Consider the following 12,517-nt stretch of genomic DNA (forward strand, 5'->3'; position numbering starts at 1 on the left):
GCTCATCATGGTGAAGGTGGAACAACATGATCCAAATGCATGGATCCTCTGCTGATGGTATCACAGGACCACTGCCAAAATCCAGTTATAAGACGCTGTAGCCAGCTCCAATGAGAACATTTGAAACTGTTGGTTGCTGTTTCTCCAGAAGAGGGAAAAATGCCATGAGCTGTGCTGCACAGAATGTGTGGTTACAATGTGACAATATTTTCAAACTATTACCTGTTCATAATAATGTGTGTGATTACTACATTACACTCACAAAATAGTGAAACCACAGAACACACAGAAAATATGTGAGCCTAAACTATTTAAATGTGCAGGAGAAATTGTGGATAGCAACACAGAGTGCAACCACAGCATTCAGCCATTTTGTCTTTACATTAGCTTTAGAGTTAATGAGGAAAAAAATTAGTATGAGGCTTGTAAAAAGGTAAATCAATTATCCTCTCGAAAACAAATGATGGACAGAAAGATACATTTCATTCAGTTCATTAGTGGTGTGCATTCCTACTTGCAAAAGTCTATTCTGTCTTGAAGAACTGTCAGTGATAAGTGATTAATGTAGGAGAATAATATTTGAGAGCAGAAGGGGTAAATACCTAACTGACCATCCCAATTTTCTATTGTTTGCCTAAAATTATTTCTTCAGGTCATAATGATTCTGCCCAAAATGCAATGGCCAATTTCATATTTTAGTTAACCCTGAAAGAAACAAATGAAACTACAAGAGTGAGATTTTTGTTCTTACTTGTGATTCTAACTACTACAACTTTAGATTTTTTTTCTCCTAAATAACTTATTTTGGACATGATTTGTACCACCTGAACCAATGTTCAGCATAATAATCACATCTGCTTCACTCTATATTAGTGTAATATTCAACCTTACTTCAAAACACTAATACTCTAGATTCAAAACAATGGAAAATACAATGTAATATTATATGTAAGTAAACCTGTTTCACTTTACATCTGCTCCATGTTACCTGTCAAAGAAATTTCTCTATCTCATAGCTTTTACAGGTCTGTACAGACATCAATAATATGATAGCCATTTTACTTCAGTTGGTGAAATTATTGTATCACAGTGAAAATTTATGAATTTACACTATCTTCTTTTTAATTTTTATTTATGTAACAACAATGGAGGTTTCAGGATGGAAATTATATTTTCATGATCTGGACTTAAGGCAGGAACAACCTTTGGTCCTTCCTCCGTAACGTCAACACCTCTTCCAAAATGCTTCATCTAGTCCTTCCCCCATCTCAGATGACTCCATAATTATGCCTATTCACATCAAATTCACCAATCACCAATGGTACCTCCATTTTGACAATTGTCACCCATTCCATGTCAAAAAGTCTTTAGCTTGTAGCCTCAACACTTGTGGTGCCACATCTGCAATGGGAAGCAGTTGTTGAAATATGCAGATAACCTCATCACAGCTTTTATTGACCGACACTATTCTATCGAGCTCATCCATAAAAAATTATCCCATGTTGTCTCCTCCTCTGGCATCAGTAAATCTGTTAACCAGCCGCCGACCAACATTCCTCTGATCATCCAGTGTCACTGTGGACTTGAAAGACTCAACCACATTGTCTACTTCTACATCTAAGTCTACGTGATCACTCTGCAATTCAGAATAAAGTGCCTGGCAGAGGGTTCAATGAACCACCTTCAAGTTGTCTCTCTACCGTTCCACTCTCAGATGGCGCACGGGAAAAATGAGCAATTAAATTTTTCTGTGTGAGCCCTGATTTCTCTTATTTTATCATTATGATTGTTTCTTCCTATGTAGGTGGGCGCCAACAGAATGTTTTCGCAGTTGGAGGAGAAAACATGTGATTGAAATTTCATGAGAAGATCCCGTCGCAACGAAAAACGTCTTTGTTTTAATGATTGCCACTCCAATTTACGTATCATGTCTGTGGAATTATCTCCCCTATTTTGCGGTAATACAAAATGAGCTGCCCTTCTTTGAACTATTTCAATGTCATCCTTCAGTCCCACCTGAAGCAGATCTCATACCGCACAGCAATACTTCAGGATTGGGCGGACAAGTGTGTTGTAAGCAGTCTCTTTAGCAGACCTGTTGCACCATCTAAGTGTTCTGCCAATGAATCACAGTCTTTGGTTTGCTCTATCCACAACACTGTCTATGTGATTGTTCCAATTTAGGTTATTTGTAATTGTAATACCTAAGTATTTAGTTGAATTTACAGCCCTCAGATTTGTGTGACTTATCGCGTAATCGAAATTTAGCTGACTTCTTTTAGTACTCATGTGAATAACTTCACACTTGTCTTTATTCAAGGTCAATTGCCACTTTTCACCCCATACAGATATCTTATCTAAATCATTTTGCAATTTGTTTTGGTCATATGATGACTTTACAAGATGGTAAATGACAGCATCATCTGCAAACAATCTAAGACAGCTATTCAGATTGTCTCCTATGTCATTAATACAGATCAGGAACAATAGAGGGCCTATAACACTTTCTTGGGGAATGCCAGATATTACTTCTGTTTTACTTGATGACTTCTTGTACATTACTACGAACTGTGACCTTTGTGACAGGAAATCACAAATACAGTCACACAACTGAGGCGAGATTCTGTAGGTATGCAGTTGGGTTAGAAGACACTTGTGAAGAACGGTGTCAAAAGCCTTCTGGAAATCTAAAAACATGGAATCAGTCTGACATCCCCTGTCGATAGCACTCATTACCTCCTGAGTATAAAGAGTTAGTTGTGTTTTGCATGATCGATATTTTCTGAATCTGTGCAGATAATGTGTCAATAAATCGTTTTCTTTGAGGGACTTCATAATGTTCGAATACAGTATGTGTTCCAAAACCCTACTGAAAATCGACATTAGTGATATGGGCCTGCAATTCAGCGGATATGCCCACTTCCCTTTTTGGGTATTGGTGTGACTTGAGCAATTTTCCAGTCTTTAGGTACAGATCTTTCTGTGAGCGAGTGGTTGCATATAATTACTAAATATGCAGCTATTGTATCAGCATACTCTGAGAGGAACCTGACTGGTATATAATCTGGACTGGACACCTTGGCTTTATTAAGTGATTTAAGCTGCTTTGTTGCTCCAAGGATACCTACTTCACCAAGAATAGCTACTATGTTTCTCATCTTGGCAGTTGCTCTTGCTTGGAATTCAGGAATATTTACTTCGTCTTCACCAGGGCTTCAACTACCTCTCATTATGCCCTGATATGTGAGACATCCTACCCAAATCCTGACCACATTGACAAAAGTTGGATTCTACCACTCACCCAACCTATAGAATATCCTTGTTCATCCCTATTCCAATCCTGCTCTCAATCCTGCATCCCATGGGCCATTTCCTTGTGGTCAATCCAGGTGCAACACCTCTCCCATAAATCCACCTACCACCTCCCACCACAGTCCAGTCACAGGCATTTCCTACCCTATAAAAGGCAGAATCACGTGTGTAAAGCAGCCAGGTTAGATATCAGATATGCAACAATTACTGCACAGCATTCTACATGGACATGACATGTAAGCAACTGTCTAACTGCATGAATGGCATGAGGCAAACTGCAGCTTTAACATACAGTTGCCAAACATGCTGTGCACCACAACACTAATGACTTCAAAGGCTGCTTCACTATGTAAGACATTTGGACATTCCTTTCCAGCTCTGGTTTCTCTGAACTATGAAGGTGGGAATTTTCTCTCCAGCATATCTTGTACTCACACAGTCCTCTGGGCTAAACCTATGCTAACCTGTTTAAACTGGCTCATATTACCTTTTCCCTTCTCTTTTCTGTCCACACCACTCTATCCCCATCAAGATTTTGTACTGCCATCTACCCATATTCTTCCATTTTCTCCCCCCCCCCCCTCCCCTTTCCATCCTTTAACTTTCTTCCCTCCCTGCCTCCCTCTTAATCTCCAACTTCCTCTCCTTTACTTCCCTACCTTCTCACTCTACCTCTTATATGCTCTATACTTTGAATCCTTTTCATCTTGTTGTAATGTCACTGAGTCACCTATCGACAGTTCTGTCTCATACTATCCCATTACGCCCCAACCTCCCACCACCACATCATGCATCCTTACCTACCACTTTTCCACTTCCACTTGACCAGGGAACTGTTATCAATAATAGGCAGTCAGTTTTGCTGAGGGTGCGTGCTTTTTGGAGTGTATGAATGTGTGTTTACTAGAGAAAGAGCAATAGCTCAAAAGCTAGTGTAAATACTGTTTTCTGTTGCATGCTTCTACATGCCACACATCAGTTAAATTCGTTTTTTTTCTTTTTTTTTTCCTTGCAGTAAAACAGTGAAACTCAGTTTAAAAAAGGAAATTTGAATCTAATTTCCACAGACATAGGAAATTATCACTTACTTCTTCATCAAGGATCTTCACAGTTTTCAGTCCAAGTTTCAGAGCCATCTGTATTGGTTGAATCTGCAAAGATACTGCAGAAAGAGTTGCCTCATCAAGCCTGTTGAATTCGTCAAAGCAGCCCCATGCTCCACATTTAACAATACCAGTGAACATTCGTGCCATTGATGTTACATCGATAGCCTGAAAAAATATTTTCCTTTTGTTGCAAATCACATTCATCTAAGGAAAAAAAGAACACTTCCATGATAGTTTATAATTAATATCAAACATACGGTCTGAAACTAAATAATTTCATGAAGCAGTTGAAAAAAAATTGATTCAACTATTTTATCAAACATGTAAGTCAGATTAAATTCATCATGTTAAATTACAAAACAGTATAAGAGCTGGCCAAAATCTTCAAACGTTCTATAAAAATAAATTAAAAAAAAAATCCCCCTGAAACTGGATGGAGAAGGAAAGCAATGCGGCAGCTAGGTTGAGAGAAGACATGCTGGAGAACAAGAAGAAAGACGAATATTGGGACATAAGAGATGAATTTTGTCAGCACAGGGAAGATGTGGATAAGTTATGGAACAATCATAAAATAAAGGTGGTAGAACATGGGAGGATCAGAAGGATTGCTGATGGAGGAAGGAGACAGTGTAGAAAATAACAAGATAGGTAAGGCTAGAAGAAAGGGGAGTGATGGATAGCCAAGAATGGAGACTAAATGAGATTTCGGCCTGTGGACTGGACAAACTCCTTGAATCATTCACCCTCTCTCTTCCAGTACTTCCCATCCTTGACCCACCAGTCTTCCCCAACTGTCATCTGCACCAGTTCTTTCCTCGTCCCTCTCACACATCTGCCTTGGCAACTGTGCATAGTCACTTTTCTGTAACATGCAGCTGTGTCATATGCAGGTGAGTGAGTGATTTAGCTTATTTTTCATTTTTGTAGGTTTTATGATGTACTGCCACTCTAAGAGAGACTTACTGACTGATTTAGCACTTATTTGTACCAAGAAGGAGATAGCAGTTGGTAGAAACATGATGTTTGGGATTAGAGTACTTGATATCAAGGTTATCTACACCCAGTGCAGAAACTAAATTTAATTACAATAAAGAACAAGATGAAACCTCCCAGTGAAACAAAACTTTAAGAGAGTGATAATCTCTTGAGAAACAATAATGTCTTCAGCTTTAATGAAATACTTGATGAAATCCAAGGGACTCTCCTCCTTGCATTCCAAAAGACTGATTATAGCTCTGGTAATATTGAGCTTCAAGGGACACTTTTAAGTCTATCTTTGGGCAAAAACTGGAATCTGGCCCACACTCAGTACCTCAACAGTTTGCTTTGCACAGATCCCTAACAGCATTGTGACCTGTGAGTATCTAACAAATCATTCGTATATTAGGCTGAACAAACAGATGGAATGGCAGTGACTTTGAATCAGACAAAAACCTAAGAAAATATAAACTTGGCGAACCATGAGCAATAGTCACTTGATGGACAACAGTGACTTGCCAGCCTCTCTGCAGAGGTAGAGTTGGTTCTATAGGGGCATGTCGCACTAGGGTTAGAAATTTTTTTTGATAAAATGGATCCGGTATACTTTATCTGCTTCATAAGACCTGTGGCTAATGCACTTCAAGATGGTAAGTACTTTAAGAGGTGGTGTGGTAGCCAAGTGAGTTTCTTATTAAAAGGTAATGTCCAAAAACCTCACTAAATCAGACATCTTCCAAACAACATTCTTTATGACCCACTTTGAATGGCGGGAATTGTTGCAGGTAGTTTTCTCAGATGTAAACCTGAAACCAGTGCACACCATCCATTTCTCCACTCTTCTTATGATCATCTGAAACTGCTCAACAGCTGTTTCACACTGGATCAGCAGCAAAATATAGCTACATTGTCTGAAGTAGAACTGTATGTACAAGCTTTCCAGTCATGGGTGTAATGCTGTGTAGTGATAGTGAAAGGGGTAACACGCAGGAAACTCCTCTGAGGAACATCATTTTCTTGCTCAAACCTGAATGTCATGACTTTCCACCTCGATATATGAAGTAGTGACATGACAGGAAGGAGCTTAAAAAGATGAAGACATATCTTCAGCAACACTAAAAGTCAAGCAGTCCAAGGATACTCTTTCTCAAGGTCAAAAAATCATGCTGCCTGTGTGGGGAATTCTGTTATATACCTTTCTCCAGCAAGGTCAATGGTGGAGTGATACATCCTGAACCCAGTCTGGAAGCATCTAAGAAGATGTCTGGATTCCAGAATTCAAACAAGATGATAATTCACTATTCATTCCACCTATTTCCTACACTGTTTGCAAAGGCAACACTGTAATATCTATGTGGGCAAATATACTTCTTCCTTGGCTCCATAGGAGGGATTAAAATGGCTTCCTTCCAGGGATGAACGTACTGTCCTATCACTCAGATTCCCTTGAAAAGGATAACGAGATCTCCTTTGGTACTCTTGTGAACATCGTATAATGCATTTTATCATGATCTGGCAACATGTCATGAGCTGTTGCAATGGAACAATGCTGTTCAGTGAATTCCCTTCTTGAAGTATTATTTGCTTCTTCTTTTTCTTTTACGTCAAGATAATTGTAGGGCCGTGTATTGAGCACTGGATTTACTTTTAATTCTTCATCCTCACTTATGTACCAATCTATCACAAGCTATTAAATGCTGGCAATTGACATCTGCATCTCTATATTTGTATATAATACATATTTTTTCTGTAGCTGATGTTCACCAACATTCCAACTTCAATGAAGTTATTTATTAATTAACACAAAAAGTATACTGCACATGATACAGAAGTGCTATTCAAAGAACATATGGATTCAATATTAACAACATTTGATGACATTACTCAATAATGCTTAAGATGTTATACATTCTATGATTATTTTCAGATGATTCTGCATAGCTGATGGACAACAGTCTGTGAACACGCCCCTATACTTGCTGTTCACTGTACTTGGACATTAATTGTGCACAACATCCATCAGATTTCTGAGGAGACTCCAGAAATTACAGACTAAACCAGAGAACAAACGATCTTTACAGAAATCCTTGTGATTTTGGAATAGATACATCAGTAGCTCACTTGGCCAGTCACAATGTGACCACCCATTCCAATGTCATAATATTATCCACAATAATGACCAGGTTTTCCTTATCTCTGAAGGAAAAAAGTTGTGTTACATTTTATCCACCGTCATTCTTAATATAACTAAAAATGCTGAAGACAGTCAAATGCTATAAAGAAAATCCATATAAAATTTAGCCAATATGATCATTATATAAAATTTTCCACTGATTGAAGTGAGACACATTAGCACTACTTCAGGCATTATGGTGCAATATAAAATTTTTGCATGCAAAAAGCAATGAAGTCGTAATCTCAGTGCCAATGCAGTGGATGTAGGCGGTGGCCGGTGCGGGAACTGGGGATGGCAGTGTCGGCAGCCCAGTGGTTCCAATGGCTGCACGTGAGAGGTGACAGCGAGAGGAGACAAGTCGGCCAAATGCTGCGTCGAGAGGAAGGTCGACGTTGAGGGACCACGCTGGTTTAACTCTCACAACTGGAACTGTCTGGAACCATCCATGGAGGTGGATGACAAATGTGTTGGTACTGCAATGTAGTACATGGTCAGGGCCCGAATAGGGCGGCTAAAGGGCTGCCCGCACAGTGTCGTCCCACAGCTTAACAAGGTCGCACATAGCTATGTCCTTGTGGACAAACACAGGGGAGGGGTGAAGGGGGGGGGGCAGGGTGTGATGTGCATGCAGACATGCTCAACCAGGACAGGGAGATCCTTGGTTGTAGAGGGGGGTGAATCCTCAATGAACTCGGGAAGGAGAAGAAGGGGCTTGTCATACAGAACCTCAGTGAGTTAGGCATTGAGATCTTCCTTATGAGCTGAGTGAATACCCAGCAGGACCCACAGGAGGGCCTCCAACCATAGGCTTCCATGGCACATTAGGGCAGCATTGAGCGTGCAGTGCCACTGCTCGACAAGGTTGTCCGCCTGCGGGTGGTAAGCTGAGGTATGAAACTTGGTGATGCCACAGAGTTCGCAGAGGCATGCAAAGAGTGCTGACTCACATTGTCATTCTGGTTGGTGGTGAGAGATAGGGGGGCAGCCGAAGCAAGCAACCCACACCGAGACAAAGGAACAGGCAACAGTCTCGGCTGTGATGTCAGGAAGGGGGACCATCTCAATCCAGCGGGTCACACAGTCGATGACCACCGAGATATATCTGTAGCCCTCGGACAGAGGAAGGGCTAATGCCGTTGATATGGTCATGCCAGAAACGCCCCTTAGGGATGTCAAACTTGCCCAGAGGAGGTGGGTGTGCCTGCTGACTTTACAGCATTGGCACAAAATGCACACACGGCTCCATGCGCGGCAGTCGTGCTTGACACTAGGCCAGACAAAGTGCTCCATGACCAGCCATTTCACGGCTAGTGTCCCAGGATGAGCTAACCCATGCAAGGCAATAAAGACCCTATGGTGAAGAGCAGTGGGGACCAGGGGCCAAAGTGTGCCCATAGAGGTGTCACAAAGGACAGGGATTACCGAACCAGGTAGTACACAGGGCTGGACAGAGAACGATGAACCGTTGTCTGATCTTAGTTGTTGTATATCGCCATTGTCGGCCTGTAGTCGGGCGAGCTCCTCCAGATTCAGCAGTGCATTTAGCACCAGATGAGGGAAAGGTAGTCTGCCACAACGTTCTTCATGCCGCGGATATAGCATGCATTGTAAGAGTGTTGACAGATATAGTCTACATGGCGGAAATGCCTGGGTGGAAAGTCTTCAGCTGGATTAGTGTTCACGAGTGGCTTGTGCTCAGTATAGGTGGTGAAGAGTCATCCATTGAGGTCACTATGAAAATGTTTAATCACCTCATACACTGTGAGCAGCAGAAAGTCAAATGCTGACCATTGTACTGGCTCTTACTCAGATTCTTGGAAAAGAAGTGGAGGGGCTGGGTGGAGTCAGCAGTGTGCTGCTGTAAAACGGCGCCCACAGCTGAATCAATGGCATCAGTTGTGATCGAGACACGGGTCTCAGGGTCAGGGTGGGCAAGTGTGACGGCTTTGGCTAGAGCAGTTTTAAGGTTACCAAAGTGTCGAGCATTGGTTGGGTCCACTCCAACCTCCGTTTTCCAGTGGCATTCTTGCCAGAGAGAGCATTGATGAGGGCCATTTCGACAGAGGCAGCTTGAGGAATATGGCTGCGGTAAAAGTTTGCCATACCCAGAAAACGACAGAGCTGAGCATAATCCACAGGAGAGGAAATTTAAGTATGATTTTGACACAAGAACTTGTCAGCCAGAGGGTGTCGGTAGAGACAGAATGGCCGAGGAAGACAATGGATGTTGAACATAGTAGAGATTTATCATGGCTGATTACCAAGCCATTGGCAGTGAGGGCTGAATGGACTCAAGCGAGGTGAATTGATGCTCCTAAGCGGAGGAAGAAAAGGTAAGGATATTGTACAAGTAAGCGTAAGCAAAAGGCAGAGGAAGCAAAATGGAATCAATGAAATGCTACCATGTCTGAACAGCATTTTTCAGTCCATAAGGCATGTAACAATTTTCAAATAAGCCGAAAGGCGTAATGATGGCCATCTTCTGAATATCTGGTGGATGCACAGGAATCTAATACAAAGAAAAAGGTAAAACCAGGAAGCAACTGTGTGAAATCTTGTATATGTGGTATGGGGTAGTTATCGATAACGGTGCAGGCATTAAGGGACCTGCAGTCCCCACACATCCGTAAGGTGCCGTCCTTTTTGGGAGCAAGGTGAACAGGGGAAGACCAGTTGCTATCGGAGGGGTGGAGGACTCTCAAAGGCAACAGGTCCTGAACGATCTTCTTTGCGTGCAGAAGTTTGGAACCATTAAGATACCTGGCCTTATAACAAACAGACGGGCCATTGGCATTGCGGATCTTAGGCAAGTGCCATTACTGATGGCCGAAAATCACATAGGGGAGTTGGCATGAGGGGTCAAGAAGGAATCCACAGGCAACATCAGTTCACTGACCTTGACAAACCAAGGCAATGTAGGCGAGGTGTCAGCTGTATTCAGCAATGGAAGGCGTGATGCAGGAGTAAAGCGACGCAAAGAATCTGGAGGGTGAATGCAAGTGCGTCTTGGAGATTCTTCCACAGCGATGAGAAATAAACAGCAGGCGGTGGAATGCTTGACACTGGAGCAGGTTGGTGAGAAGACTCTGTAGAGGCATGTGCTGGGCCGCCTCACTGTGGGGCTGCAGATAAGTGATGTATGGTACACCGTAATGTGACAATTCTGCGGAGGCAGAGGTGATGCGGGTGCATAACTCATCGTTCTGGGTGCAGAGTTCGTCGACCTGGGAGCACACGTATGACAGATCAGAGAGCCATGAGGTTATGACCTCAACCAGGTAAGCACATGTGGTAAGCGCAGCCAAGGAGGCGGAGAGCGAAGTAGTGCTGAAATTTGGTGTAGACAGGTTCACGTTGGCAGCATGGAAGGTCCAAGGGAAGGTGTGAAGTGGTGAGAAGTGAAGCGACGTCTTGATGAAGCCATGGACGGCAAAGGGAGAATGGTTGTCAGCAATCATGGCCAGGGTAGTGGGAGATAATGTGTTGACAGTGTGCTTGGACAGGTTGATGCTAATGTTGGCACCAGTGTCGACAGGAAAGCGGATGCTAGTCGGGATATCTGTGGCACAGAGGTGTCGCATCGCTGAAGCGGGTCGTGCAGCATCAGAAGATAGGTGCCTGAAGGTGCGTGGTGGGACATGGCACCTAAACGTGCCTGCCAGTCTCATTTGGGGAGGCGCAGGGTGCGCGACAGTCATTGGCGGCATCCCTGTATGTAGTGTGGAACCAGCACAGTGGACCGGATAGCATTCCAACGAGGTGCGGGCACGGGTAGCGGCTGACTGCGGCAGGGTTGGTAGCTAATCGGGCTGCTGCTCAGGTACGGTCAGCAGCTGTCAGGAGCCCACTGGCACTACATCATGTAGGCCATTAGGTGGCAGCTCCTGATGGGCAGCTGAGGCATCGAGGCAAGCACATTGGTCTCTGCTGGTTGGGCACGGAACTGGAGGCACAGGTGTTCCAGCTGAGTAGGATGGTGGTGATGTCGTTCGTGACAGGTCGTGTCAGCTACGAATGATAGAGAAATTCTGATCCACCATACGTAATCGAACCTTGAGTAGGTCAGCAATGTGAGGCGGGTGATGAAGCTGCAGATCCAAAGGCATTTTGACCATACCTAACGTCCAATGTCCAAAGAGCAGTGTCAGGCAATGCGTGGTTGTCAATTAAAGCACATAGACGCCACCAAAGTAGCAAAGGGGTGCGATCATCATGATGCTCCTCGCGTATAATGTGACGGATAACCCCTGCTGGAGGGCAGGAAAGAAGCTCGATAGACAGTGACTTGACCATTGAATATTTGTGCGAGATAGGCAGTGAGAGGAGCAAATTGCTGATGAGGTCCATATGTGTGTGAAGATGGCTCACCAGGCAGACTAAATGGGCACTGTCGTCAGAGATGCCGTGGATATCCAGGAGGTGGTCCAATCAAGTTTTTGGGTTGTATTTTTGTAATGCAGGTAGCTTACAGAATCTGCCTGGTACCACATGTTTAGTCTGCTCCAGCAGCTGGAAATCGGTGCGGCTGGAGCAGGACACCTCCGAAGCCGAAAGTGCGGTATCAGTGCATGGTGCGTTGCCCGAGGTCTGGGTGGGGTGGTGGCCGCATGCAGCACACTATACGGAGGGAGTGGAGGTGGGTGTATAGGCCACCAAGGTGTGTCCACCCAGCAAACCTGATGAAGAATGCGGCACGGGTGCAACGGCCGGTACCATTGCAACTGTGAGCAGGGGTCAGTCGTGGTGGAGCCACAGGTTGGTGGACCCGAGAACCGGAGCAGGTGGAAGGGTCGGCATCATTACGAAAGTGAGCAGAAGGTGATCATGGTGCAACCACAGAGTGACGGTCGCAGAAACCAGCGTGATCGAGCTAACCAGCATCACCAAAACGGCGTGCAGGGAGGTGCTGCCACACTATGTACATGAGAACGTGCTACCCCATACA

General features: G+C 43.6%; 1 protein-coding gene across 1 annotated transcript in view; it reads right to left on the bottom strand.

The window, feature by feature from the left end:
- Nucleotides 1-12,517, bottom strand: part of LOC126457597 (cytoplasmic dynein 2 heavy chain 1) — an 808,157-nt gene that overhangs the window by 435,619 nt on the left and 360,021 nt on the right. Inside the window, exon 30 of the mRNA XM_050094037.1 lies at nt 4,401-4,583. Within this exon, the coding sequence (XP_049949994.1) occupies nt 4,401-4,583 (183 nt within the window). The remainder of the gene's footprint in view (nt 1-4,400; nt 4,584-12,517) is intronic.

Source organism: Schistocerca serialis, chromosome 2, assembly GCF_023864345.2.
Source record: "Schistocerca serialis cubense isolate TAMUIC-IGC-003099 chromosome 2, iqSchSeri2.2, whole genome shotgun sequence".
Lineage (NCBI taxonomy): Eukaryota > Metazoa > Arthropoda > Insecta > Orthoptera > Acrididae > Schistocerca > Schistocerca serialis.